A 26,886-nucleotide genomic window follows, 5' to 3' on the forward strand; every position below is an offset into this window, starting at 1 on the left:
TTGCTAGTGGCTTCTTGGGTTTCTCTCCATGTGGTTTTACTGCCTGGTTTAGTTTGAACTCCAGATATGACAGCTGGGTTTCAAGGGCAAGAGTCTCAAAGAGTGAGGGAACCAGGCAGAAGCTGTACCCACTTTATGGCTCAACCTTGGAAATCACATCGCATCCATTCTGCCATGTTCTATCGGTTGGTGCATCACAAGCCCCCACCCACTTTCCAGAGGTGGGGACGTAGACCCCCAACTCTCAGTGCGAAGTGTTAATCACACTGTAAGAGGAGCATATGGGATGCACACATGGGACGGAAGATATATATTGGTGCTGTCCTTGGAAAATCTGCCACAAGCAGAATAACAGTGGCCAACTGTTGCACACTTACCATATGCAAGTACTGTGCTATAGCCTCGCCTTTTAATCCTCCCAACATCCCTATGAGTTACATACAATTTTTGTTCTCATTTCAGATAAGGAAACTGAGGCCCAATGGGTTGCATGACAAGCAAGTGATACAGCCAGAATTTGAGTGTTGCTTCATCCAGTGCGGTGTGACAGGCTCAATAAGGTAATGAAAATGGATTATTATAAGGATTAAATAAATTAATATATGTAAAGTGCTGCAAACAGTGCCTCACACATAGTTAAGTGCAGTATATGTGCTTGCTATTATTAATGCTATCATTATTATTATTACTGCATTTGAGTCACCAGATTGAAACCTCTGCTCTAATAGAAGATATTTGTACTCTGAATCTCTCAGCTGGTTCCAGAAACAGGGAGCCAGTCCGGGGGCGCTGGGTGCAATATACCCTGGTCCCAGTTGCCTCCGGGCTTTGGGGAATGGACTTGAGTTTCTATGATGTCAGCTGGTCCAAATCCCCAGGACTCGTTTTTCCGGTTTGGAGCACCCCATCCTCCCACACCCAGGCCTCACATGTCCAAAGTGCTCTCTGCAGGGCCTCGCTGACCATCCAAGGCTGTCTGACACTAACCTGGCTAGAACCTTTGATGAAGCCGACTATTAGGCTGGCTCAAGGTCAGGTCTCCAACTTGAAAGGACATGGGAGAGGGTTTCATCACAGCCTGCAAAGGGTCCATTGGGAAATAACTTACCCTAGGGGTTTACGGGAATCGTGGCAGCATGACCTGGATAGGAAGTGAGCACTGCGCCTCTTCCAGGGCCTTTCTCTTGCCATCTCTTGGTTTCCCAAATTTCAGATCTTTGCATCCAATTTTTGGAATTTTGCAATAACCATGCACTTCCCATACTAAGAGTTACGTAGTGTTTTTCTTTCAGTTGCTTCACATGGTAAACTTCAATAGATTAACTTAAAAGGAGGATTGTTTTAAAATCATGGGCTTTAGTTTAAAAAAAAGAAAGAAAGAAAGAAATCACTTGTCCTAAGTCAAAAGTAATTAGAAGAATGAATAAAATAAAAAGAAACCAGTGCTGTCCAGTCGCAGCAAGATGTCAAAGTCTCTGGCCTTGAAATCTTCTTTGGCTGTTACAAAGAGAGTTACCAAGTGATGAGATGTTAAAGGGACACTAACACCCAGCCGAGACCCTCTCCGTGGTGTAATGAAGAGTTAAAGAAAATTGACACAGGGAATAACTTTCACTCTGTGGGATTAAATGTTATTTGAATACCGTCTAGTACAACATAAAATGATCTGTGTTTCCTTACGGGTCTGCCTCTCAGGTGTTGAGAAATATTCCACCATCTAATTTGGTCTCAATGACAGCTCCTTTCTGTCCCTCCCTCAGAAATCTGAAGACATGTCCACAGAAAAACCTGCACACAAATGTTCATAGCAGCGTTACCATAATAGCCCCAAAGTAGAAACAACTCAAATATCCATCAAGTGACGCATGGATAAATAAAATGTGGTATATTTATACAATGGAACATTATTTGGCCATAAAAATGAGAGAAGTACTTACACATGCTACAGCGTGGGTGAACCTTGAACAAAATCATGCTAAGTGAAAGAAGCCAGACACAAAGGACCACGTATTGTATGATTCCATTTATACAAAATGTCCAGAATAGGCAAATCTAGAGAGACAGAAAGTAGATCAGTGGTTATCTAGGGCTTTGGAGGTTGGGGGGAGATTGGGCGTTGGTTGAGACTGTTAATGGGTGTGGGGTTTCTTTCTAGGATGATGAAAGATTTCTATAATCGATTATAGTAATGGCTGCACAACTTTGTGAGTATACTAAAAACTCTGGACCTCTTGGCTTTAAATGGATGAATTGTATGCTATGTCAGTTATATCTAAGTAAATCTGTTACTAACATAATGAAAGCAGCATCTGTCACTCTGCTTAAATCCCTGCAGTGGCTGCCCTTGTCATTCAGGGTAGAATGCAGAATCCTTGCTCAGCCTTTCAAGATCCTGTGTCTTCTAGTCGCTGGCTGCCCTTCTGATCACACCTCTGTACCCAGTTCCTTGATGACTCTAAGCCAGGTCTTGCTTGCTCTTGCCTCAGAGCCATTGCACTTGGCTTTTCCTTCCTCTTGGAATGCTTCCTTCACATACTCAGAGGGTCCACTCACCCACTTTCCTTGGGTCTCTGCTTAGCTTAAGGCCCTTAGTCACCTAGTCATCCAGGGCTTCCCTGACCACCTTATCTGAAATGGTACCCCCGCCCCCCATCACAAGCCATCTCCCTCTCCTGCCTCATTTTCCTCCGTAGCACTTGTCATCTTCTCATCTTTATGCCATAATACATTTTACTCATTTGTTTATCATTTGTCTCCTCCAACTCCATCCCCCGCCAACTAAATGAAAGTTCCAGGTAGGCAGAGATTTTAAATTTTTGGTCTTATTATGATTGTATTCATAGCCTGGTATATAGTTGCTATGCAGTCAATATTTATTGAATAAAAGGAATAATGAAAGGTGTGTATGATTAGCCCCAAGTTTAATGGTGAGGAAAACCAAGTCTGGTGTTTAAATATTCATTTAGTAAACATTGACAGAGCACCTACCACAGACCACGCCCAGGCCCTGGAGATATTAAGTGGCAAAATTTTGGTAGAACTCAGGAGGGCCATGAGAACCGGATTGAAGTCTCTAGATATGAAGTTATAGAAGCCAACTCAGATTTTGCATCAGGGAAATGATTCCACCAGAATCTGACAAAAGATGGATTAGCTTTTAGGGGTGTGGGGAGTTGGAAAGCAGTGGAGTTGTTCCAAAAGTGGCTCTCAACCCCAGCTGCACAATAGAATCTGCTGGGGGCTCTTAAAAATCCTGATGTTCAGGCCACATCCCAGACAATTAAATCAGACTCTCTAAGGGCAGTGCCTGGGCGTCAGCATTTTTAAAGCGTCCCAGGTGATTCCAAGTGCAGCCAGGGTTGAGAACCACTGTGTTAGATGGTTAGAGGAGTGTTGATGACCCTTGTTATCTGATGGTACTGAGTATTAGGAAACAGCTTCTTGAGTGCATACACTCAAATTGTTGACAACTCTCAAATATTTGAGGGGATGAGGTGTTATTTTACTTTAATGTTCACCGTAAAAGTCATATTTCTTATATCTAATAAACACATCTAATGAAACATATCTAATAAAACATATACTCTGAGTCATTACTATGTCGTGGTTAGGCATGGGGACTCTGGAGCTAGACTACTGGGATTTGAATCCTCCTTAATAGCTGTGTGTCCTTGGATAAGCTACTCAAGCTCTCTGTACCTCAGTTTCCTCCTCTGCAAAATGGGAATATATTAGCATCTACTGCATAAGGTCATTTTTGTGTTCAGTGAGTTAAATCATATAAAGCTCTTAGAACAGGGCCTGGCACAGAGTAAGTACTCAGTGAATGTTGGCTGTTATTATTCATTAATAAGTAAGGTATGAAGCCAACATTCCTTGAGCATTTGACATAGATCACTAATTTGATTAAATTCCCTTGAACAGTATAAACTGCAATTATACATTTTAGTAAATCTGATTCTTTTGAATGGTTCAAGCATATTAAACGGTAGACCAGGGACTTCCTTGGTGGTACAGGGGAATGCAGGGGACGTGTGTTCGATCCCTGGTAGGGGAACTAAGATCCCATGTGCCGAGGGGCAACTAAACCCACGTGCCACGACTATTGAGCTCATGTGCCTCAACTATTGAGCTCACATGCCTCAATGAGAGAGCCCGAGTGCCACAAACTACAGAGCTCATGCGCCCTGGAGCCCGCGTGCCACAACTAGAGAGAGAAAACCCGCATGCCACAACTAGAGAGAAGTCCGCGCGCTGCAACTAGAGAGAAGCCCGAGCAGACCGTGAGCCATGACGCAAAGATCCCGCGTGCCTCAACAAAGATCCCGTGTGCTGCGACTAAGACCCGACACAGCCAAAAAAAAAATAAGGAAAATAAATAAATTAAATAAATAAATATATATATATAAAAACTAGTAGACCAAGTATAAACAGATTCATTGTGGATGAAACTCATGCATACTCTTACACCAAGACAGGTTACAAAAGTGCTGACCCCATGGAATTTAGTTTATTTCTTATTCATATTTTTAGAAAATCATAGTTTTAAAAAATATATAGATAGAACTATAGAAATTACATAATCTGAACACCAGAGAGAAAATAGACTGAAAAAATGAACAGACCCTCAAGAATCTGTGGGGTTATAACAAATGGTCTAACATTTGTGTCATTGGAGTTCTGAAAATAGAGGAAAAAGAGGAAGGAGCATAAAAGTATTCAAAGAAATAATGGCTGAAAACTTCTCAAATTTGGCAAAAGAATAAACGTACAGACTCAAGAGGCTGAGTTAACTCCAAACAAGATAACTAAAAGAAACTACACCAAGGCATATAGTCAAACTTCTGAAAACCAAAGACAAAGAAAAACACCTTGCAAGCAGTGAGAGAGAAATGACATCTTACCTCTAGAGGAAAAGCAATTCAAATGACAGCGAATTTCTCACCAAAATTCATGAAGTCCAGAAAAAAGTGGCATAATGTTTGTCAAGTGCTGAAAGAAGAAACTGTCAACTCAGAATCCTATATCCAGTGAAAATATCCTTTAGGAACAAAGGGGAAGTCAAGACCTTCTCAGATGAAGAAAACCTAAGAGAGTTTGTTGCCATTGGACCTACTCTAAAAGAATGACTAAAGGAAGTTCTCTAAACCAAAAGGAAATGATAAAGGAATATTTGAATATCAGGAAGGAAGAAAGAACACAGCAAGCAAAAATATAGGTTACTGCAATAAACTGTTTTCCTCTTGGGTTTTCTAAATTATGTTTAATGGTTGAGGCCAAAATTATGACATTGTCTGATGTGGTTCTAAATGTGTGAGGAGGAAATACAAGATAATAATACTAAAACAGGTAAAGTAAAGGGACATAAAGGGAGATAAGGTACCTATACTTTACTGAAATTGGTACCAGTAGACTGTGCTGAGTTATGTACATACAATGTAATAACTAGAATAAGCACTAAAAACTCCATACTAATAAATGCACTCAAAATCACTATGTAAAAATCAAAATGGAATTCTAAAAAATGTTCAAGTAATCCACAGGAAGGCAGGAAAAAGAAAACAGAGAAATAAGAGAGATAGAGAATAGATAGAGAACATATAGAAAACAGAATGGCAGATTTAAGCCCTAATATATCAACAATTATGTTAAATGTAAATGGTCTAAAAACACTAATTAAAAGACAGAGCCTAGCAGAGTGGAGTTTTTAAAAGCATGACCCAACTGTATGCTGTCTGTAAGAAACTCACTTCAAATATAGGGCTTCCCTGGTGGCGCAGTGGTTGAGAGTCCGCCTGCTGATGCAGGGGACACGGGTTCGTGCCCTGGTCAGGGAAGATCCCACATGCCGCGGAGCGGCTGGGCCCATGAGCCATGGCCGCTGAGCCTGTGCATCCAGAGCCTGTGCTCTGCAACGGGAGAGGCCACAACAGTGAGAGGCCCGCGTACCGCAAAAAAAAAAAAATGATATATGCATATTGAAAGTAAAAGGATAAAAATATATATATGGCAAACGGTAGTCAAAAGAAATCATAAGTGTCTATATTAATATCAAAGAAGGTAGACTTTAGAACAAAGAAAGTTCCCAGAGACATAGAGGGACATTATATAATAATGAAGGAGTCAATACACTAAAAAATTTAGCAATCTTAAATGTGTATATGCCAAGCAACAGAGCTACAAAATATGTGAAGCAAAAACTGATAGAACTGAAAAGAGAAATAGACAAATCTACATTTATAGAGACTTCAACACCCTTGACTCAATAATTGATAGAATAAGTAAACAGAGAATCAGCAAGGCTATAGAAGAACTTGACAATACCATCAAACAACAGAATCTAGTTGACGTTTATAGAACAGTCCACCCAGCAACAGCAAAATACACATTCTTTCAAGTGACTATAGAACATATAGAAAGATAGTTATGCTGGACCGTAATACAAACCTCAAGAAAGTTAAAAGAATTGAAATTATACAAGGTTATGGTTCTTTGACCATAGTGGAATCAAATTAAAAAATCAATAACAGAAAGATCATAGGAAAATCTCCAAACACTTAGAAACTAAACACCTCACTTCTAAATAATCCACGGGTCAAAGAAGGCATCTCAAGGGAAAATAAAAAATACATTGAACTGAATGATAATGAAAATACACCACATAAGATTTGTGAGACACAGCTAAACCAGTGCAGAGAGGGGGAATTTTTATCATTAAATGTATACATTTGAAAAGGTGAAAAAGATCTCAAATCAATAATCTAAGCTCCCACTTCAATATCCTAGAAAAAGAAGAGTAGAAAAAAAGAAAAAAGAAAGAGAAGCATGGAAAAAAGAAAGATAGGCCTAGAAATCAATGAAATTGAAAACAGAAAAACAACCTCCAAGCATTGGTTCTTTGAAAAGAGGATTAAATTTTAAAATCTCTAGTAAGACTGACAAAAAGAGAGAGAAAAGATGCAGGTTACCAAATGAATGAATCAGGAATGGATGAATGAATCAAGGATATCACTATAGAACCTGCAGACATCAAAAGGGAGTACTAGAAACTCTACATGCAAACATTTAACAATTTAGATGAAACAGACCAACTCCTCAGAAAATAAAAAGTACCACAATGTACTCAGTATGAAGTAGATAATTCAAATAGCCCTATAACTATTAAGAAAATTAAATATAAAATTTTGCAAAAAATAAAAAAATCTATAGGCCTAGATGGTTTCAGTGGGAAATAATACCAAACACTTAAACAAGAATTAACACCAATTCCATGCAATCTCTTCTAGAAACTAGACGAGAAGGGAACAATTCCCAATTCATTTATGAGGCTGGTATTATCCAGATACCAAAACCAGACAAAGGCAATAAAAAAAGAAAAACTACAGACAATATCCCTCATGATTATAGATGTAAAAATCTTTAATAAAATATTAGCAAATAGAATTCAACAAAATATAAAAATAATTATACATCATGATCAAGTGGCATATTCCCCAGGGATACAAAGCTGGCTCACTACTTGAATACCAATCACTGTAATCCATCATATTAATAGGCTAAAGAAGAAAAATAATTTGATCATATTAATTGATGCCCCCTCCCAAAGCATTTGATAAAATTCAACACTCATCCATGATAAGAACTCTCAGAAAAATAAAAATAGATGGGAACTTTCTCAATTTGAAAAGGAGCATTTGCAAAACACCTACAGCTAACATTATAGTTAATAGTGAAAGATTGAATGCTTTCTCCCTGAGATTGTGAATCATGTATGAATGTCCTTTCTCAAACTCTTATTCAACCATAGTGCCTGAAGTTCTAGCCAGTGCAGTAAGGCAAGAAAAGTAAATACAAGACATACAGATCTGAAAGGAAGAAATAAACCAGTTCTTATTTGTAGATGACATGATTGTCTATATAGAAGTCAGAAGGATTTGAGAAAAAAAAAAAAAACCTCCTAGAACTAATTAATGAATTGAGCAAGATTTTAGGACATAAGATAAACATACAAAATTCAATTTTATTTCTGTATACTAGCAGTGAATATATGGATCCTGAAAAAAATAGAATACCATTTACATTGCTCAAAAATGCAGTACTTATGTGCAAATCTAACAAAACATGTATAGGACTTTTAGGCTGAAAATTATAAAATGCTGATCAAAGAAATCAAAGAAGATCTAAATAAATGGAGAGACATACCACGTTCATGGATTAGAAGAGCCAACAGAGTAAAGATGTCAGTTATCTCCAAATCGATATGCAGGTTTAATTTTTGTAGATATAGATAATATTCTAAGAATTTACATAGAAATGCAAAGAAACCAGAATATCTGAAACAATTTTGAAAAAGAAGGATAAAGTGGGAGGAATCACTGTCCCTATTTTCAGGACTTATTATACAGTTACAGTCATTAAGACAGTGTGGTATTGGTAGAGGGATAGACAATTAGATCAATGGAACAGAATAGGGAAACCAGAAATAGATCCACCAAATATGCCCAATTGATTTTTGACAAAAGTGCAAAAGCAATTCAATGGAATAAAGATAACTTCTTAAACAAGTGAAGCTGTAGCAATTGGTAGGCAAATTGATAGGCAAAAAAAAAAAAGAACCTCAATCTAAACCTCATACCTGATATAAAAATTAACTCATGGACTTAAATATAAACATAAAACTATAAACTATCAAACTTCTAGAAAAAAATGTGAGAAAAATCTTCAGGATCTAGGGCTGTGCAAAGAGTTTGACACCAAAAGCATGATCCAAAAAAGGGAAAATTTGATAAATTTGACTCCACCAAAATTACAAATGTTTGCTCTTTGAAAAGTCTGTTAAGAGGATGAAAAGCCAAGCCATAGACTGGGAGAAAATTTTTGCAGACGACGTATTTGTCAAAGGACTGGTATCTAGACTATATAAAGTACTCTCAAAACTCAACAGCAGAAAAAACGGTCCACTGAGAAAATGGGCAAACAACAGGAGGAAATAATTTCCCCCAAAGAGGATATACAGATGGCAAAGAAGCACGTGAAAAGAAGTTAAACATCATTAGCCGTTAAGAAAATGCAGATTAAAACCACAGTGAGGGCTTCCCTGGTGGCACAGTGGTTAGGAGTCCACCTGCGGATGCAGGGGACGTGGGTTCGTGCCCCTGTCCGGGAGGATCCTGCATGCCGCGGAGCGGTTGGGCCCGTGGGTCATGGCCGCTGGGCCTGCGTGTCCAGAGCCTGTGCTCCGCAGCGGGAGAGGCCACAACGGTGAGAGGCCCGCGTACCGCAAAAAAAAAACAGAAACAAAAACAAAAAACCACAGTGAGACACCTCTACACCCCTATCAGAATGGCTAAAATAAAAAATACCACCCCAATGCTGGCAAGGACGTGGGGAAACTGGCTCACTCATACGTGGCTAACAGAAATGTAAAACAGTGCTAACACTGGAAAATTGCATGGCGGTTTCTTCAAAAACCAAGGGTGCAACTACCATACAATCCAGGATTGTACTCCTGTGCGTTTATCCAAGAGGAACAAAAAGACCCCTCCAGGCGCCAACCCACAGGTGACTGACCCACCGCGGGAGAGAATAAGAAAAACAATCTCAACAGCAATAGCTACCAACAGACCTCTTGTCTAGTGGAGACCGTCACTGTCATCGCCCCCACTTTGTGGTTGAGAAGACTGAGGTTCAGAGGCAGTTGTCAAGGCCACGCAGCTAGTATGTGGCAGAGCCAGTACCTGAACCCACTTATTACTAGTAAGTGATTTAATCTTCCAGTTGTCAGTATGTCCCTTTCCACGGGAGAGTAAGGAAGGGTTCAGCCCGTTGCCCCAGGCCACATAGCTGGAAAGTCAGGAGGTTTAAACCGGAGGCTACTCTGCCTTCTGGGCTGGAGTCCTGTTCCTTAGTGCTAGGGTCGAACTTTTCCTAACTTTCCCGGGTCTCTTTCGCCCAGTCCCAGGGGAGCAGGCACCACCCTTTTCCTCCGGGAGGCGCAGGGAGAGGGCGGGTCCCCAAGCGCAGTCCCCTCCCCAAACCCTCCCCCAGGCTATAAGCCGGAGCCGGGGGGCCAGGCGCGGGCAGTCCCGGACTGGCCCGCTCCGCGGGGCGATCGCGCAGATGGCGGCGCTGGCGACAGTGGCTAAGAAGGTGTGGAGCGCGCGGCGGCTGCTGGTGCTGCTGTTCACGCCGCTCGCGCTGCTGCCGGTGGTCTTCGCCCTCCCGCCCAAGGTAACGCCTCCTTTGCCTGTGGGCCCCCCCGTTCCGCGCCCTGGGCGGCCGTGCAACAGGCAGGACCCTCTCCTCCCGAGCCTCTGAGGCGGAACACCGCTGAGGTCCCAGTCTAGACAGATTTCACCAGACCCCCTCAACCGTCCCCCCTTTACCCTGCCTTGGCCTGCTGTGAACACCTCTTGCCGCAGTTCCCCTTTTCTAGCTGCTCCTTGGAGCCTGGGTCCCACCTAGCCTTCTGGATCTTCTCACTTCTACAGGCATGATTTCTTTTTATTGAGCTCTAACTATGTGCTTGGCGCTGTGTTGCACATTTCACTTGATAATCACAAGGAACGCTTGATGAATGCCAAGCTGTGTAACCTGGGGCAAGTCATTTAACCTCTCTGAACTTCAGTTTACTCATTTGTAAACATAGGGGAAACGATAATGCCAATCCACTGGGTTGTGGTGAATATTAAATGAGGCAATCTATGTAAATCTCTTAGAACTGAGCCTGATACACAGTAAGTGCCTAAGAACGCACAGGCTGGTCTTATTTCCACGCGCCTCATATGATGGGGATGGCCAAGATTTAATAAACGCTTGCCGGGAGCAAGGTGCAGTGCTAAAATTTGCTTTATGTGCATCGTCTTATTTAATCCAGACTGAAAGTGCCCCTCAGAGGGGGAGGATCATTTGCCCCATTTTCCAGAGGAGAAAACTGAGGCTCGGAGAGAAGTGACTTGCTCACAGTCACATAGCAAACAGCTGAGTGGGATTCAATCCCTGGCTTATCAGAATCCAGAACATGACCTGTTTCTAGACTCTCAAAGAAAGTAATCCCTAGAAGATCAAAGGCTGCAGATTGAGGCCAGGAGTGTCATGATAAAAGTCACCACCAATGGGAGCTGGAAGGAGATGGTACTGCAGGTCCCTGTTGGGTCCCTCACCTCTGCTCAGCCCATTTGCAGCATCATGGGAGGGCACTAGGCTCATTAGACAAGGCTTCTACCTCCAGGAAGTTGTTTCACTATCCCTCAATGTGATAGTAAATGTTCATAGAAGTAAAAGTAAAGAGAGTGTGTAACTTAGTGGCGGATTACCCAGCACCACCAGCAGAGACCAGGGGAGCTGGGAGAGGTGTTCAGAGAGGGATGCCTGGAGGAAGGAGCCCTCCTTGGGCCCAGGGGGTGAGGAAGTTATACGAAGGAGATGGTGTCAGGAGATCCAGGGCAAGTTCTTTGGTGTGGAATTATCCAAGCAATTAGACTTTCTTGACATGCAAGAGAAAAACAATAAATCCTGGTGTAAGGATTAGGTTGCTTATTCAAAAACTAGCCCACCCCAGACCACTCGCTGACTTCAGGACCTTGGACCAATCTCCTTTCTTCTTTGGGTCTCCCTTTCTTTGTCTATAAAATGGAGCGACCTCCATGCTAGCTTCTGAGATTTGATGTGAGGGGCTGAGTAAGGAAGTTGCTTCGCTTTGTGAAGCATCACCGGTGGAAGGCTAGATGGGTCTGGGAGGTCCCAGGCAGAGCTCTGGGGAAGAAGTGATGAAACACACAGAGTCTCTCTCCTCAGCAGGGTGTTCTGAAAGCTTCTCTCCGCTCTGCCCTCTAGCAAGGTTTGTGAACCCAGGGGCAGGTCCAAGTGTTACGGGGCCTGAAGCATGTACTTTTTAAGGGGCTCTCTTTAAGAAAAAGCTTACAGATTTACAGATACAAAATTCAGTACAGGGTTTGGGAGTGGCTCTGAAGCTTAAACTTCATTAGCTTCACAGAGAATCCACTTCCATATGGTCCCCAGTGTGCACGTGTAACAGCGAATGCCTGACCCTCTGCGATGGTGGTGAGCCTAATAAATAAAGTGTTTCATTGAGTGCTTCACTCTTCTCATGTGCCAGGCTCCATGCTAAGAGTTTCTCAGGCATTGTCCTACATAATGTCCACATAATCAGGGAGGCAGCTGCTGTTAGCATCCCTATAGTACAGGTGAGGAAATGGAAGCTCAGCAGGGTTAGGTGACTTGCCCAAGGCCACACAGCCAGTACAAAGCCAGAATGCAGTGTCTGTACTTCTAACAGCTGCATTTTATACTCTTTCTTTCGTTATAATTGACTAAGAACCTCTCCTGTTTCCCTACAGATCCCTGGTGGGTACTCTTGGTGTCGCCCTAGATGTCACTACCTTTTAAAGTGGCTGATAAGCCAGGGCCTCCTCCCAGGAGGCAGGTCTGACTTCTTGGGAGATCTTATTAGCCTCCCTCAAAATCTCTGTCGGCACACTCAAAGCCCCCTCCTCCATGTAATATGCATGTATTTATCATATTATATTATTATTATATCCTTGGATATTAATAACTGACATGTCTCTTAATGTACAATGTGAATAAAAGCATCCTTAGAGAATAATGAACAGAGAAAATTGCTGTTTTTATTGATCTGTGACATACATTTAAAGCAAACAGAGTGGGTGTGCTCTGCACACATAGTTTCAAGACAATTCCTGTAATCGTAACCAGTTTTAATCCCGTGATAACCTCCCCAAACAAAGGCTGGCAGTCTAAAAAAACATTGTGCTTTCTGTGCAAATGAAGCTTCAAGGCAAGTGTCCTCTGTGTCTACCCCACCCCCAACATCAGATTGCTGCTTCTAAGCCGCTCTCACCTGGAAACTCTGGAGCCACCAATGCCGGTCATAGGGTACACCTGGGTTCCCAAAAACTTTTGCAAAATTGTAGGTATCGGGAAAGAAGTTTGAGATCCTTGGCACTGATCGTTTGCCCCTTGCTGGGTTCTGTTTTTCCAGCTTGATAAGGTCTACAGGCCATTGCTGCTCTGATGTTCTAGAAGACTGTGTGATCGAAAGGGTTGGTTCTCATACACCTGTCCCCTGGCGACTGGTGAGGGAGGCTGCAGGGAGGCTGGGGTTAATCTGAAGGGTAGAGCCAAGGGGTGGGGATGGCAGGGGATGGGAACAATTCTTACATTATGTCCTCCTGGCTTGGAACCCTGTCAGCAGGGGTGAAAAGGAGTGGGATGCCCTTCTGGAATGCAGTGGCTGCAATTTCCAGGGCCACTGGGGATCATGGCTCTTGCCACAAAGAGTGCCAGAGCCTAAGGAAGTCAGGACACTGCCGGAGGGACCACCTCAAAGTTTTCCAAGAATGGGCATCTTGGGAGGTGGATATTAGAGGACCGGCCTTGGGCAGCTAGAGGGGACGGATGAGATCTGCACCAGTCCCTTGTGTTTGCAGAGAAATCTTGCCTCCTTTCCCTTCCTACACCCACTGAAAGCAAATTTAGCTGGACTGACCATCTGGCCAAGATGCGTTCTTACAGTGGGTACTCATAGGTGACTCTTTCTAAGGATGCTTTGAGCAGGAGGAGTTTGGGGGAGGGGGTGCTCTGGGCAGGACTGCTGCAGAGTGTCCTACAGGCTGTGCACTGCACAAGGAGACCTGAGGAGGCAAAATGAGACTGAACCAACCCGCACTCCACATGCCAAGCTGTGTACTCTGGTGCAGTGCTGGATCCACCTGAGGAAGAGCCCCTTTTCCCAGTTTGCACAAAGGCATCAAGTCTGGCTAGCAGCACACTTGTTCTGGGGCGGTAGTACATCTGTGAAGTCAGAGGCCCACTTTTTTTTTGCATATGCTTAATTCTTGGGTGGGGGAAATTCAGGTGGGTGACCAGGACAATGGTTATTTCATTCCCAGTTTTGAGTCTTTGGAATCAGAACTGGATTCTCATTCCACATCATTGCTCTGTGACCTTGAGCAAGTCATTTGGCTTCTCTGGGCCTCAGTTTCTTCATTGATACCATGCCCATACATCACCTTCCTCCCTGGTTATTATCTGGGCCCAGTGAAATCGTGTGTTATACTTGCACCATCACTTCTTACTTTTTTACCCAACGCTCTAGATGCGTTTTAACTCGCCTATTTTGCAGATGAGGAAACTGAGACTCAGAAGTAAGATGATCGAAATAGCATGGGCCTTGGAGCTGGGAAGACCTGGGTTTGGGTCTTGGTTCTGAAACTGTGAGTCAGGGAGCTTGGGTTGGAGATTTCACATTTCTGACCCTCGGTTTCCTCACTTGTGAAGTGGGGAGAACTCACGTGCTTCCCATAGGGCTACTATGGGACTTAACTAAGAGAAGATACAGAAATTGTCCAGTGCCGTGTCAAACGTGGTGGGAGTTTATAATACTAATAATTGATAAAAATTTTTTCTATTTGCCCCACACTGTTTTACATGCCTTTCACATTTTAGTTCATTTACTCTTCACATCAGCCTTAAGAAGTGGGAATAATGATTATCCCCATTTTTACAGATGAGGAAGGTGAGGCCCAGAGAAGGAAGGAAGTTGCCTGAAGCCTCACAGGGAGCTGTGAGTGGCAGGGCGGGGGTGAGTGCCTCCATCTCCCTCTTCTTGTCCAGTGATTCCCCCATCTCAGGCTCCCAGTCATCACTGTTTTATTCTATCGACATTTCAATTAATCTCTGAAGCCTAACTTCTAGATTAGGGATGCGGGGAAGCAGAGGTCAAGCTCCCTTATTTCCGTTCAGATTATAGTAAGCCCTCAAGAAAGGATAGGACCAGCTAATATTTATTGATTACTTACTAGAAGCTCAGGCCCCCTCTCTCCCTCTGCACCAGCCACACTGGCCTTCTTGGTGTTCCTTAAATATCCCAAGATTGCTCTCACCCCAGGGCCTTTGCACTTACTGTTCCCTCTGTCTGAACTGCTCTTCCCCCCAGGTGTCTGCAAGCCTTTCTCCCTCACTTCATTCATCTTAGTTCAAAGATGACCATCCTCAAAGGCCTTCCCTGGCCACCCTATCTAACATAGAATACAGAAAACCCTTTACACTTTCTTCTCTGCCTTATCTTACTTCGTGGTCTTCATCGCTATCTGCCAATATATTATATGTTTAAGGAACGGACAAGTCAGAGTAAGCAGACCTAGGACTGGCTAGTTCAAATAATTTCAGTGGGCTCCGGGACATAGAGACTGTCCCTAGTTGTTTGGTCGCTGGCCCTGGATGATTACAGCAGGCGAATCGTGGCCTGGAGTGAGAGAGCCCAATAAAGGAGGTGGTTGGGGGTGTGGGCTCTGGATTGGCTGGTTTACATTTGAAAAACTGATGCACAGGTGAGTTGTTTACTATCTCTAGGACTTCGCTAGCCCTAGGAGAGGCAGACACTCCAGGCTTATTTAGCAAGGTCCCAAGATGCCAGAGCATCAGATTCAGAAACTTGCAAACATGGTTGTTACAATCTCCCATACTCCTCTTCTCTCACTATGGTCCAGCCTCATAGGCCTTCTTTTGGTTCTTTAAACCTGCCAAGCTTGTTGCTGCCTCAGGGCCTTTGCACTTGCTGTTCTCTGCCTGGGATGCTCTTGCCCCTGATCTTCCACAGCTGGATCTGTCTGGTCATTTGGGTCTTAGCTCCAAAGGCACCTCCTCCAAGGAGTCCTCCTTGATTACCTTTTCTCAAGAACACTTACTCTCCTCACCGTACAAAGCACTCTCTAAAACAGCTTCCTATTTTTTTCTTTCATGGCATTCACTTCAGATAATGAAGTGTTCATTATCTGTTCACTGTCTGCCTCCACCACTAGGCTGTGAGTGATGTAAGGGCAAGACCCGTGTCTGTCTTGTTCCCTGCAGCATCCCCAGTGCCTAAGACAGTGTCTCACACATAGTAGGTACTCGGTAAACAAGTGAATGAATGAATTTGCATTTGAACTCAGGTATCTCTGATTTCAGAAGACATGCACTTTCTAAAACCGCAGACTGCTACTCATTTGTGGAAGATTTGAGCTGGAATCGGTGTCTCCAGCCCTTTCGTTTTTCAGTTGGGAAGACTGAGGCCCAGAGGGCACATGGAGGGACTTTCCCAGCCCCTCCCAGCCAGGTGGTCCCAGAGCCCTCATCTGTTCCCCATCCATGCTCTCCTGCCAGGTTTCACCCGTTGCCCACACAGACCCCTTGGCCTTGGAAACGCTCCTCTGAGGTCCAGCCAACTTTCCACTTTCCCGGAGCTCCTGCCAGGTGTATAAACAGGCCAGTGCGATTCCTGGTGATGCGGCGGGGAGCAAGATTGTGTTTCCTGGCCTAACTCGGCAGGACAATGCCCTCTGGACTGATGAGCAGGATTTCAGACACCCTCAGACCTTGCAGACACAAAGTCAGCATCCTAGCTAGGCTGGACCTGGCCAGGGCCTGGAACAAGTGACACAGGTGTGCCCAAACTGCTCTCTCCAGCGGAGATGCACTAGGGACGAGAGAGATACACAAGGCCAGGCCATCTCTGGCAAGCCTCCATTTCCTCATCTCAGAAATGGGCATAATGAAACCCACCTGCTTGGAAGACTTGACAGTGCCTGACATAGTAGGTACTTGATAAAGAATTGCGGCCCTTTCTATTATCTGCAAAATAGGGGTACCAGGCTCTCAGCTCTATGTACTTGTCCCTGAAATTCATAGGGGGAGGGGCAGCCAATGGGATGGAGCCTGTGCTGGGTGGGGGCCGGAGGAAGGCAGGAGGACTGATACACAGGACAGAACAGTGATCCCCAGTCGATGAAGACGTTGGAAAAGGTCTGGTGAGGCCAGCATGCCCCTCCTGGCCAGCCCAGTGGTCCCCCTGCCCAGTTCCTTTTGCTCTACTCTCCTGTGGGGTCCTCTTTCAGTCTGGGCTGAAAGAGGGATTTGATTTCAGCTGTATTAAGCTCTCTTACAGGAATGTGCTGGTCCCTGGGAGGCTCAGGAAGTGAATTCAAGTTTGTTGATGTCCTGGGCCACATGCCTTATTCATACTCTCTCCTCTGTCCCCCAAGAGGCCTCCTAAGAGCCATAGTCAACACCTCTCTAGCATTTATGAAGTGCCAGGCACGGTTCAAAGCACTCAAGATATGTTTGCTAGCTCGTTTATGCTTGCCCTGGCTCTGGCGCAGGTGCTGCTATCATCCACATTCATAGATGAGGAGACCGAGTCACAGAATGGTTCAGTCACTTGCCCAAGCTCCCACGTTTTGGATGTGGCAGAGCTGGGATTCCGACTCTGGCATTCAAGCCCCAGAGTCTGTGCTTTTAGTTGCTGTGTGACACAAGGGTGATGGACCCAGTTTACAAATGAGAAGGCTGAGGCTCAGAGAGGTGAAGTCACCTGCCACCTCACGGCCATTGAATGAGTAGTGAGGCTGCCAGTTGAGCCTACGCCTGCCTTGTTGAAAGCCCACACTCCTTCATGGTTCAGTGGAGGCAACGGGGAAAGGAGTGATTGTGCTGGGTGCGGTGGGGGACATTAAGAAAGGCTTCCCAGAGGAGAGACCTGTCATTCTGACACTGGGGTGGGAGTTTGGAGGTCTCAGAGGGACCTGAAGATAGGAACTAATGTGGCTGGTCAAACATGATAGGTAGGAGCTTGGATTTGGGTGCTTGGGTTCAAATCCTGGCTTTTTAATATGCTGTGTGACCTTGGGCCAGTTACTTAACTTCTCTGTGCTCAGTTTTCTCATCTGTGAATGGGTATGATAATAATTAATGATGCTTGTAAAGGGCTCAACAGATGTTGCCTGCCTTCATGGATAAATCAGTGCCTGTGTCCTGGGCTCTGGGAAGTCCTTTAAATCAGGGTTCTTAAGCATTTTGCTCCCCAGGAGACATTTGGCAGTGCCTGGAGACATTTTTGATGGTCTTAGCTGGAAGGAGCTGCTACCGGCATCTAGGGACGCTGCTAAACATCCTACAGTACACAGGATGGTCCCCACAACAAAGAATTCTTGGGCCGCAAATGTTAGTGGTGCTGAGGTTGAGAACCTCTGCCTTCAATGCGTTAGCTTGTTTCATCCCCCAGCAGGCTGTGAGGCAGGCAGAGTCAAGTCCAATTTTCTGTCAGGGACACTGTGTCCCAGAGAGGGGAAGTGCTTGCCTGTGGACACACAGCCTGGCCACAGAAGGCCTCCCAGGGTGGAGGGGATTTGGAAATGGAGGGCGTTCCAGGCGAGACAAAACACCCCCTGGCCCTCCAGCCCTGTTCCGGGCTCTGCTGCATGGAGCTGACGCGTTCCCTCTGCCCTCTGGGCTGTCAGCGGGCGGGAACAGCCTCCTTTCCCTTGGTTGGGAGAAATAACAAGAGAGGCCCTTGTTTGCTGCCACCCACAGCCCGGATTGTCCCCTCGATTTCACATGCTGCTTGCACCTTACTCTCATGACAATCCACTTTGCTGGCTGGCTTGGGAGGCCTGGAGAGTGGGAAAAGGAAGGAAAAGTCTTCCTGCTCCTTTTAGCCATTTCCTGCCCCTGTCTGGAGCCCCCTTGGATTTCTCTGGAAAGGGCTGGGACTCAGCAAAACTTCTCCTGGTGCCCGAGCAGGGCATTTTACAGCACAGGGTCCAAAAAACAGAAGTGTAGGCAGTTTCCTGAGACATGAGTCCTGGGAACGTGGTCTGCTGTGCCGACATCTGGGACTAGAATGTGGGGTCTCCAGGCCTGGGGGAGCTGGCAGAGGCCTGATGCAGGGCCCTGCCCGCGACCCAGCTCCCACCTCTTGTTGGGGAAACTGAGGCTGTCCTGAGAGGCTCTTCCTACCTCCACTAAACTGGCCATCTACCTGGGAGGCCTGGCTTCCTTTCCTGCTCCTGATCTTCTGCGGGATCTGGACCTCCTTCAGACCTTGGCTTTCCTCCTCTGGACAAGGGGTCTGCCCAGAATCACTGGGCTGGTTTGTCCCCCAGAATCACTTTCTGAGGGGGAGGGGGCAACATCATGAGAGTATGAACTCTAGCACCAGATTTCCTGGACTCCAGGACAGCTCCCCCACTTCCTGGCTGTGTGACCTTGGGCAAGTTACTTAGCCTCTCTGTGCCTCATTTTCCTCCTCTGTGAAATGAGGTGCACTAATGGGACCTACCTTGGAGGGGTGTTGTGAAGATTGGCTTAGATACCTAAAATACTCTGGGCTGCTCCTGATCATAAGAGGTATTAGGTAAATGTCTGTTGTTACTATGGTTGGCAGTAGTAGTATTGTTATTTGCATTACAAATGAGCCCGTGGAGCCCGTGGAAGTGCTTTATAGGGGATGAGACTTTCTTCTGCATCCTACTGGCTTCTTCCCTTTACTCTCTGTGTAGGTTCTTGGGTTCTCTGAGCCTCCATTTCCTCCACTGTATATGGAGTAAAGCTCATCTCCTAGGAGCTGCTGGGAAGATTAAATGAGATAGTGCTTATTCAGAGAAAAATCCCAGTGAAAGTTCCCTTTCCATTCTTTTTTTTTTTAATTTATTTATTTAATTTATTTAATTTTTGGCTGCATTGAGTCTTCGTTGCTGCACGCGGGCTTTCTCTAGTTGTGGTGAGTGGGGGCTACTCGTCGTTGCAGTGCACAGGCTTCTCTTTGCGGTGGCTTCTCTTTGTTGTGGAGCACGGGCTGTAGGCGCACGGGCTTCAGTAGTTGTGGCACGTGAGCTCAGTAGTTGTGGCTCATGGGCTCTAGAGCACAGGCTCAGTAGTTGTGGCGCACGGGCTTAGTTGCTCCGTGGCATGTGGGATCTTCCTGGACCAGGGCTCGAACCTGTGTGCCCTGCATTGGCAGGCGGATTCCCAATTACTGCGCCACCAGGGAAGTCCTCCCTTGCCATTCTTATTCTTGCCCTGAAGCCCAGAGCCCCAAAGGCCTAAGAAGTGAGGGATTGTGGGCAGTGGAGGGTCATAGTCAAGAACGGCTTGGAAGCTCCACAGGTCAGGCCTTAACAGCAGGGGTCAGCTTTCCCATCCCCCACTGCATCAGCTCCCAGGATGCCTGGGGCAGGGCCAGCTGGACCAGAGTGGAGATGGGATGATGGTAAACGGTAGAGAATTGAAAATATCGGGGGCAGGGCAGACCTCAGTGCCCAGGAGAAGTTAGGCTAAGTGGTGGGCACACAGGATGCAGCCTCAGATGATCCAGGATGGATCCCTGCCAAGAACTTGCTCTGTGGGGGGAAGCAAGACACTTCCCTTGCCAGCCTTAGTTTCCTCATCTGTCTCATGCACCCGCTTGCCTCATGGGGCTGTGGGGAGGAGCCAGGGAAACCAAGCACTTTGTAAACAGTGAAGTACCCTGCAAATAGTAAAGTACAATTAGGGATCCTGCCCATCTTGTTCACTAATATACCCCTAGCACTAGGCAAACAGGGTGCTTAATAAGTATGTCCAGAATGAATACAGAATCAAAACAGCATTTCTTTAGTGTTTCCTGTGTGCCAGACACTGTCCCTAAGTGATTATTACATTGAGTTTAAAAGTATTAATTGAGCACCTACTACATGCCAGCTACTATTCTAGAGGAACATGGCAATGAACCAAATAGTCACAAATCCTTATACTTAAGGAGCTGACATTTTAGAGGGGTAAACATTAAAAACAAACAAACAAAGCAAGCAGATAAGTAAGATCTGTAGTATGTCAGATGTTGATAAGTGCTGTGGAGAATAAAATCAGAGAAGGCAGGGAGCCTGGAATGGAGCTAAGTGCAATTTTAGAGTCAGGAAGATTTCGAGAAGGGAACATTTGAACAAATACCTGAGGGAGATGACATTGGAGCAAAGACTTGAAGGAGGTGAAGGAAGGAGCCCTGAGCGCATATAGAGGAAGAGCATTCCAGGCGAGGGGACAGCAAGTCAAAGGTCCTGAGGTGGGAGCATGGAGAGTGTTCAAGAAATATCAAATGGTCTTCCTGGGTCCTCGTGACAGCCCTTCCAGGAGACTGACCCCTGAACCCCTGAACATAGGGAAGCTAAGTTGAAGATCTTAGATGGGATTTAAAGACAGATCCCACCATAATGCCTTCAGGCTGGATTTTACTTCAAGCAGAGAAAGTCTTCCTTCCCACACCAGGCCTCCAAAGGTGTGGGACAGGCTGTCAGGAGCGGCGAGAGGTGGAGAAGCCCTGAGCGGGCTTTAAGCACACCCGCCACCCATGTTGGGAACTGAAGGGCCCTTTGCACAGATGGGGAGACTGAGGCCCACAGAGAAGAAGAAGCTGCCCTTCAAGGTCACACAGTCAGTTGGCCTCTTTTTCAGAAGAACATGTTCTGTCCTCCTCTGGTAGAGCCAGGCCGCTGGGGACTCCAGGGTCCCATGCAGCTGCCACCCTGCCCCCAGCTGCCTGTCTGGCTCATGAATGATTAGCGAGGCCTGGGCAGCAGTGGGGTGTGAGCTGCTCCAGGAACGCTTTTAATGAATGGCTCGAAGAACTTTACCTTGTGACAACACCTGCTAGTAAGTCCAGGGGTCTAACACAGTCCGTTCCAGAGGAAAGGGTAGGAGGATAGAGTGGCTGCCTCAGAGGTCTCCTGGGACAAGTCACCCCCTCCACTTTCTCCTCTTTCCCCCATTGAGTCTTGAGCGCAGATAGACACAGGTGGCTCCTAACTGCTTTCTCAGAAGAGAGGGTAGGAGGGAGCCCTGCCTGGAAATCAGAGACTAGACATGTGCGCTGTCTCAACTATTTCCCTCTGGGTCACCCTGGGCTCGTTTCAGTCTTAACCCTCCATGCCTGTCTCCTCCAGAAGGTGGGCACTAAGATCAGCCGGGCTTATCCTCAAGACTGAACAGATCCAGAGAGGATGGGAAAGGGCCTGTAAAGTGCTTTGCTGTTGAATATCTGTCCTTCCATTTCCAGAAACTACCAGAGTGTGGGAGGAGCAAAAGTCACAATAAGTGTAAAAGGCTTAGCTGAGCACCTGTACATAGTGAGTCTCAGTAAATGCTGGCTGTTACCATCACTACTGTTACTCTCCTCACTGAGCCCAGGACCAGGGCCCAGGGGATCAGGACCACTGCCCTGAGCTCGGACCACTATGCTGAAATCACGGCTTCATCCTTTGCTGGAGATGCACACATGGATGAAGAAGTTGCTGGACCCCTGTGTGCCTCCAGTTTCTCATTTCTAAACAGGGTTGTGAGACGAGCAGGTGAGCTAATGCAGGCAAGGCTCGGTGCCTGGTCATAGTAAGCCCTCAATGAACGGTAGCTTTATTATTCTCACCTGTCATTCACGCTGAGGCAGTGTGAACTTGGGCCAGTCACTCAAGCTCTCTGAGCCAAACGGAACAGCGGTCGTAGCTACCTCGTGGGGCTGTGGGTAGAGTTGAATGAGGGAATCCACGAACCGTGCCTGGCACATAGTAAGTGCTCAATGTGGGCAGCCATCTTGAATAACAGTGCTGCTGTTCTGAGCCCATGAGGGACAGCTGCTCGGGAGACCACGGAGAGAGCTGCTGCCAGCGTTGCAGGGCTTCCAAAGAACGGCCACATCCATCCATGTTCTCTTTGATCTCCTTCCCAGCTCTCTCAGGATGGCGTAATAAGCATCCTGATTTACGGATGAGGACGCAGAGGCTCAAAAAGGCCACCGGTCCTTCCAAAGCTTGAAGCTTGTAGGTGGTAGACCAGGATTTGCACCGGCAACTCTGTGACTCCTAGTGGCCTTGCACCCAGAGCCTCAGCTGGCCTTACTTAACTCCCTTTTTGCAAGTGGAGGCTCATGCCTCAGTGCCTCTTGGCCTCAGCGGAGAGGGTTTCTCCTGGGTTGTCTCGTCTTGCTGGGTCCTTTGCTTGGGCCTGCTGTGTGTGCTCCAAACTCCTTTCCTTTTGGGGTCAATATCTACCTAGCATCATTGCCTTCATCCCCACATGGCAGACTGGAAGTGCTTTAGGGATCACTGAGATGAAACTTCTGATATAAAGAGGGCAAGAAATGTGCAAAAGTAACAGATTCCATCAGTAGGAGGTAACATTTTATATATATTCCTTACTCTACCAGCGCTCTGCTCCCAGCACTCAACCTACATTCACTTTATTTAATCAATCCCCATAGCAATAACTCTATGAGGTTGAAATTCTTATCATCATTACCATCATCCCCATTTTACAGATGAGAAAACTGAGGCACAGAGTTAAGTCACTTTTCTAGGAAGCGGTAGAGGCAGGATTCAAGCCCAGGCACTCTGGCACTGAAAGCCAAGCTCGTGACTCAGGCTCCTCTGCTTCTTGGCATCAGGTCCTGATTTCAGCCCCCGTCTCCTAGCTCCCTGTCCACTGCTCTTTCTGCTGATCCCAACAGCTCCAGCTTCTTGGGAACTGGTCATTTTCCAGGTGCTGTACCACTGTGACTCTGAGATGCCATCGTTCCTGGGTTATCTGTGAGCAAACAGCTCCGAGCCTGCCCAAGGCCACTCACACCAGTCATGGATGCCTGAGCCACCGTGTTTCAAGCCCTGAGTGGCCCCAGGGGTTTTGACCACTGTGTAGGCCCAGCCTTGGGCTGGGGGTGATGAGGGGATACTGAGAGGTTTAAGGCATGGCTTTGGCCTTTCTGGAGTTCAATGTTCAGGGCTTCCCACAGCCCTGGCCCTGGACACTCCTGGGGAATGGGCCTCTAGTGGGCAGCAGGAGGGCACCACTGTGGGCAGCTGGCCCTGGTCCTGCTCCCTGAAGGGCCTGGCATGGAGCCTCCAGTGCCTGCTGAGAGCCTGGTCACAGCCCAGTGCCTTGACAAAAACTCAGCCCAGCAGGGAGATGGGGCACAGGAGGGAAGGTGGTGATGGATGCAACTTCCGGACAGCTCCTGCCCTGGGCTCAGAGAACACACCATTTCTCTTTCTTTCTTTTCCTGAGTGAGGGGGGCAGACTTAGGGGCAATGGGGGAAAAGTTGCCGTGTGTCTGCCTGGAAATCATTCCCCAGCTCAAAAATTAACCGCCTGACATGGCACTTTCTTCTTTCTCCCCTGTCACCTCTGCGTGTTTTGCCTGCAGACTTTAATCCCCGTGGTTATGGATTGGCTGAGCCTGAGAAGCTGGGATTTCTTTGGTGGGGGGATTAGAAAGCTTCCTGTAAGAAATGTCTGGATTGGGTTGGCATGAATCAGGCTGGTCAGGGACTAAGGGGACCCCTGGCCCAATTCTTGCTCCCAACCAGGGTCAGGACTAGGGAGGGCCAGGCGAGGCACCCTGGGAACAAAGTTTAAGGAGGGACTCACTGTCAGGGTCATGCACCTGCCTCACCCTGGTCCCAGCCCAGCTCCCAACTCCTGCTGTCTGATAAACCTCAGGGCGCAATGGTCTTTCTATGAAACAAGGTAAAACAAGTCCTTACTTCTGACTTGCTGTGTGACCTCAGGCAAGCCACTTTCCTTCTCTGGGCAGTCATTGTATTAGGGGTTAAATTAGACCAGGGTTTCTCAGCCTCAGCACTGGTGACATTGATCCTACTGGGAACAAATGATTTTCTGTTGTGGGGCACTGTAGGATGTTTAGTAGCATCCCTTGCCTCTACCCACTAGATGCCACTAGCATCATCCCCTCCAATCACCCCAAAATGTCCCTTTGTCCCCTGGAGGTCAAAATCATCCCCTATTGAGAACCACTAGATTAAGTCATCTCAGGTTCATTCTGGCTCTGATATTTTAGGATTTATTTAAAGATTTAAGTACAATGTATTTGAAGCTCAGCATTTAAGGAGTTAAACTTGTATTATTAAGAATAAAGTAACATTAATATATGATTTTTAATAATTATTACAACGTAACAATAGGTCATATTTGTTGAGCATTCCCACGTGTCCATCACTGGGTCAGTGGTTATTTTATATGAAATAAATCACTCTCCGAGGTAGGTACTATTATTATGTGCCTACAGCACACAGGGAGACTGAGGGCGAGGGCAGTTAAATAACTAGGTCACACAGCTAGAGTGTGGAAGGATTGAGTTTATAGCTCAGGATTGTCTGATTCCAAAGCCCATACTGTTTCTACAGTGCATGCTTATTGAAGGAAGATTAGAAAATACAGATAAACAAAAGGAGATATAGTATTTTCTGATGACAAAATTATTAGGTGGAAGGCACTTCTGGTTTAAGTTGGTGGAGTCCAGACTTTTCTATTTCATTCACCTTTCTGAAGCAGTCTGAAAACAGCAACAAAAAGCAACAAATGGAGAAGAAAATGCCATCTCTGAGGAAAGAAGGGCAGACCACAATCCCACCCTTGGTTTGTGAAGAAGAGCTGACAATGGTGGTGGGATTTGGACCAAATTGCAGGAGGGAACCAAGAGCTTCTGCAGCCCCTGGGCAGGAGGCAGAATTCTCCAGAAGTATTTTTCAACTCTATGAGCCCTTCCTAATCCCAGCAAAGCCTGAAGCATGCACACGGGAAGGGAGAGTCACTGAAATGCATGTGACAGTTCAGAGTTCAGATGAACTGGATGAAGAAGCTCGAAGACCATTGGTAAGAAGCAGGATGTTAAAGTGGCAGGTGAGAGAAGGATGGATAACGATCAACCATATGGTTGTAAGGGTTCTAATTTTCTCTCTCAGTAAGTCGAAGAGACTTACTCAAGGAGATACTGAAGAACTGTGACATTCTTGGGTCTTTACACTTAATCTCCACACTAAGTCTATTGCTTAGAGTAGAGATATATTTCAGGGCAGTGGTGGTGAGAAAGGGTTCTGAGATAATCCACAGGGCTACTGCATAGACACACCTGCTGCCCCAGCTTCCTCCTAGCCCCTCTCCCCACACTTTCTTTTAACAAAGAACTGTGATAAGTAGCCAGCATGGGACCTACAAAAAGACTGTGTGAGAAATAAGAAGAAAGGGAACATCAAATGAATAGTAGACAAAGAATAAATACTGGAAGAGTTGTGTAATGAAGAGAAACTACTGAACAGACATTTCTCTGTGAAATACACAAAAAATTAAAGAAATGATGGCCTTCCTAAAATAAATCTCAAGATGAGAACTAAAAGGGTCAAAGAAGGGCTTCCCTGGTGGCGCAGTGGTTGAGAGTCCGCCTGCCGATGCAGGGCACACGGGTTCGTGCCCCGGTCCAGGAAGATCCCACATGCCGTGGAGCGGCTGGGCCCGTGAGCCATGGCCGCTGAGCCTGCGCGTCCGGAGCCTGTGCTCCGCAACGGGAGAGGTCACAACAGTGAGAGGCCCTCATACCGCAAAAAAAAAAAAAAAAAAAAAAGGGTCAAAGAAGAGATAATAAAAGGTAGACGGAGATGAAAAAAGCAGTCTTCTGGAAGTGGAGGGAGGATAAAAGTGAAGCCACTCTATTATAAAAGCTCTTTTAGAAACAGCAAAATGGAAAATATTAAAAACGTAATCAAGGACGTGTTACACAGGCGAAAGAAGATTGAACAAAATGAAGTGGGAAAGAAAGAGTAAGAAAGGATGAAAGCAAAATGACCAATAGGGGGGACAAAGGAAATCCAACTTCTGCATAATTGGTATTGCTGAAGAAGAAAGAAAAAGAAATCAGACAAGTAAAACAAAACAATATTGGAATCTTTAATAGTAGAAAACGTCTCTGAAACCAAGCGAACTTAAAACATGTGCAAATTTTCTGTCTCCTAGAAAAAAACTTCTACTCATCGACCCTGAGCTATATCATGGTAACATGAATGAACTTGAGGATTCAACCAAAAAATCTTATGGCTATCCAGGTAAAAAATATGATGAGCTGTAAGAGGGAAGAAATCAGGCTGGCCTCAAATTTCTGCACAGTGAAATATCTCCTAATTCTCAGAAAAAGAAAGCGTAACCCCAGAATTTTACAGATATATTAACTGTGTATTCAGGGAACGTCTACTTTAAAAAAATACATATTGTTGA

General features: G+C 45.7%; 1 protein-coding gene across 5 annotated transcripts in view; it reads left to right on the top strand.

The window, feature by feature from the left end:
* Positions 1-528: 528 nt before the first annotated feature.
* Positions 529-26,886, top strand: part of SLC13A3 (solute carrier family 13 member 3) — an 85,221-nt gene continuing 58,863 nt past the window's right edge. For 2 of the 5 annotated variants that reach the window (XM_029220615.1, XM_029220617.1), the window contains exon 1: positions 4,339-10,230. In XM_029220615.1, the coding sequence (XP_029076448.1) occupies positions 10,120-10,230 (111 nt within the window). In that variant the 5' untranslated portion in view covers positions 4,339-10,119. Of the gene's footprint in view, positions 561-4,338; positions 10,231-14,548; positions 14,624-26,886 lie in introns of those variants that run through there. The other 3 variants (XM_029220616.1, XM_029220618.1, XR_003793130.1) reach the window with 3 other exon arrangements.

The sequence above is a fragment of the Monodon monoceros genome, unplaced genomic scaffold (genome assembly GCF_005190385.1).
Source record: "Monodon monoceros isolate NGI ecotype Baffin Bay Population unplaced genomic scaffold, NGI_Narwhal_1 Super_Scaffold_13, whole genome shotgun sequence".
NCBI classification, from domain to species: domain Eukaryota; kingdom Metazoa; phylum Chordata; class Mammalia; order Artiodactyla; family Monodontidae; genus Monodon; species Monodon monoceros.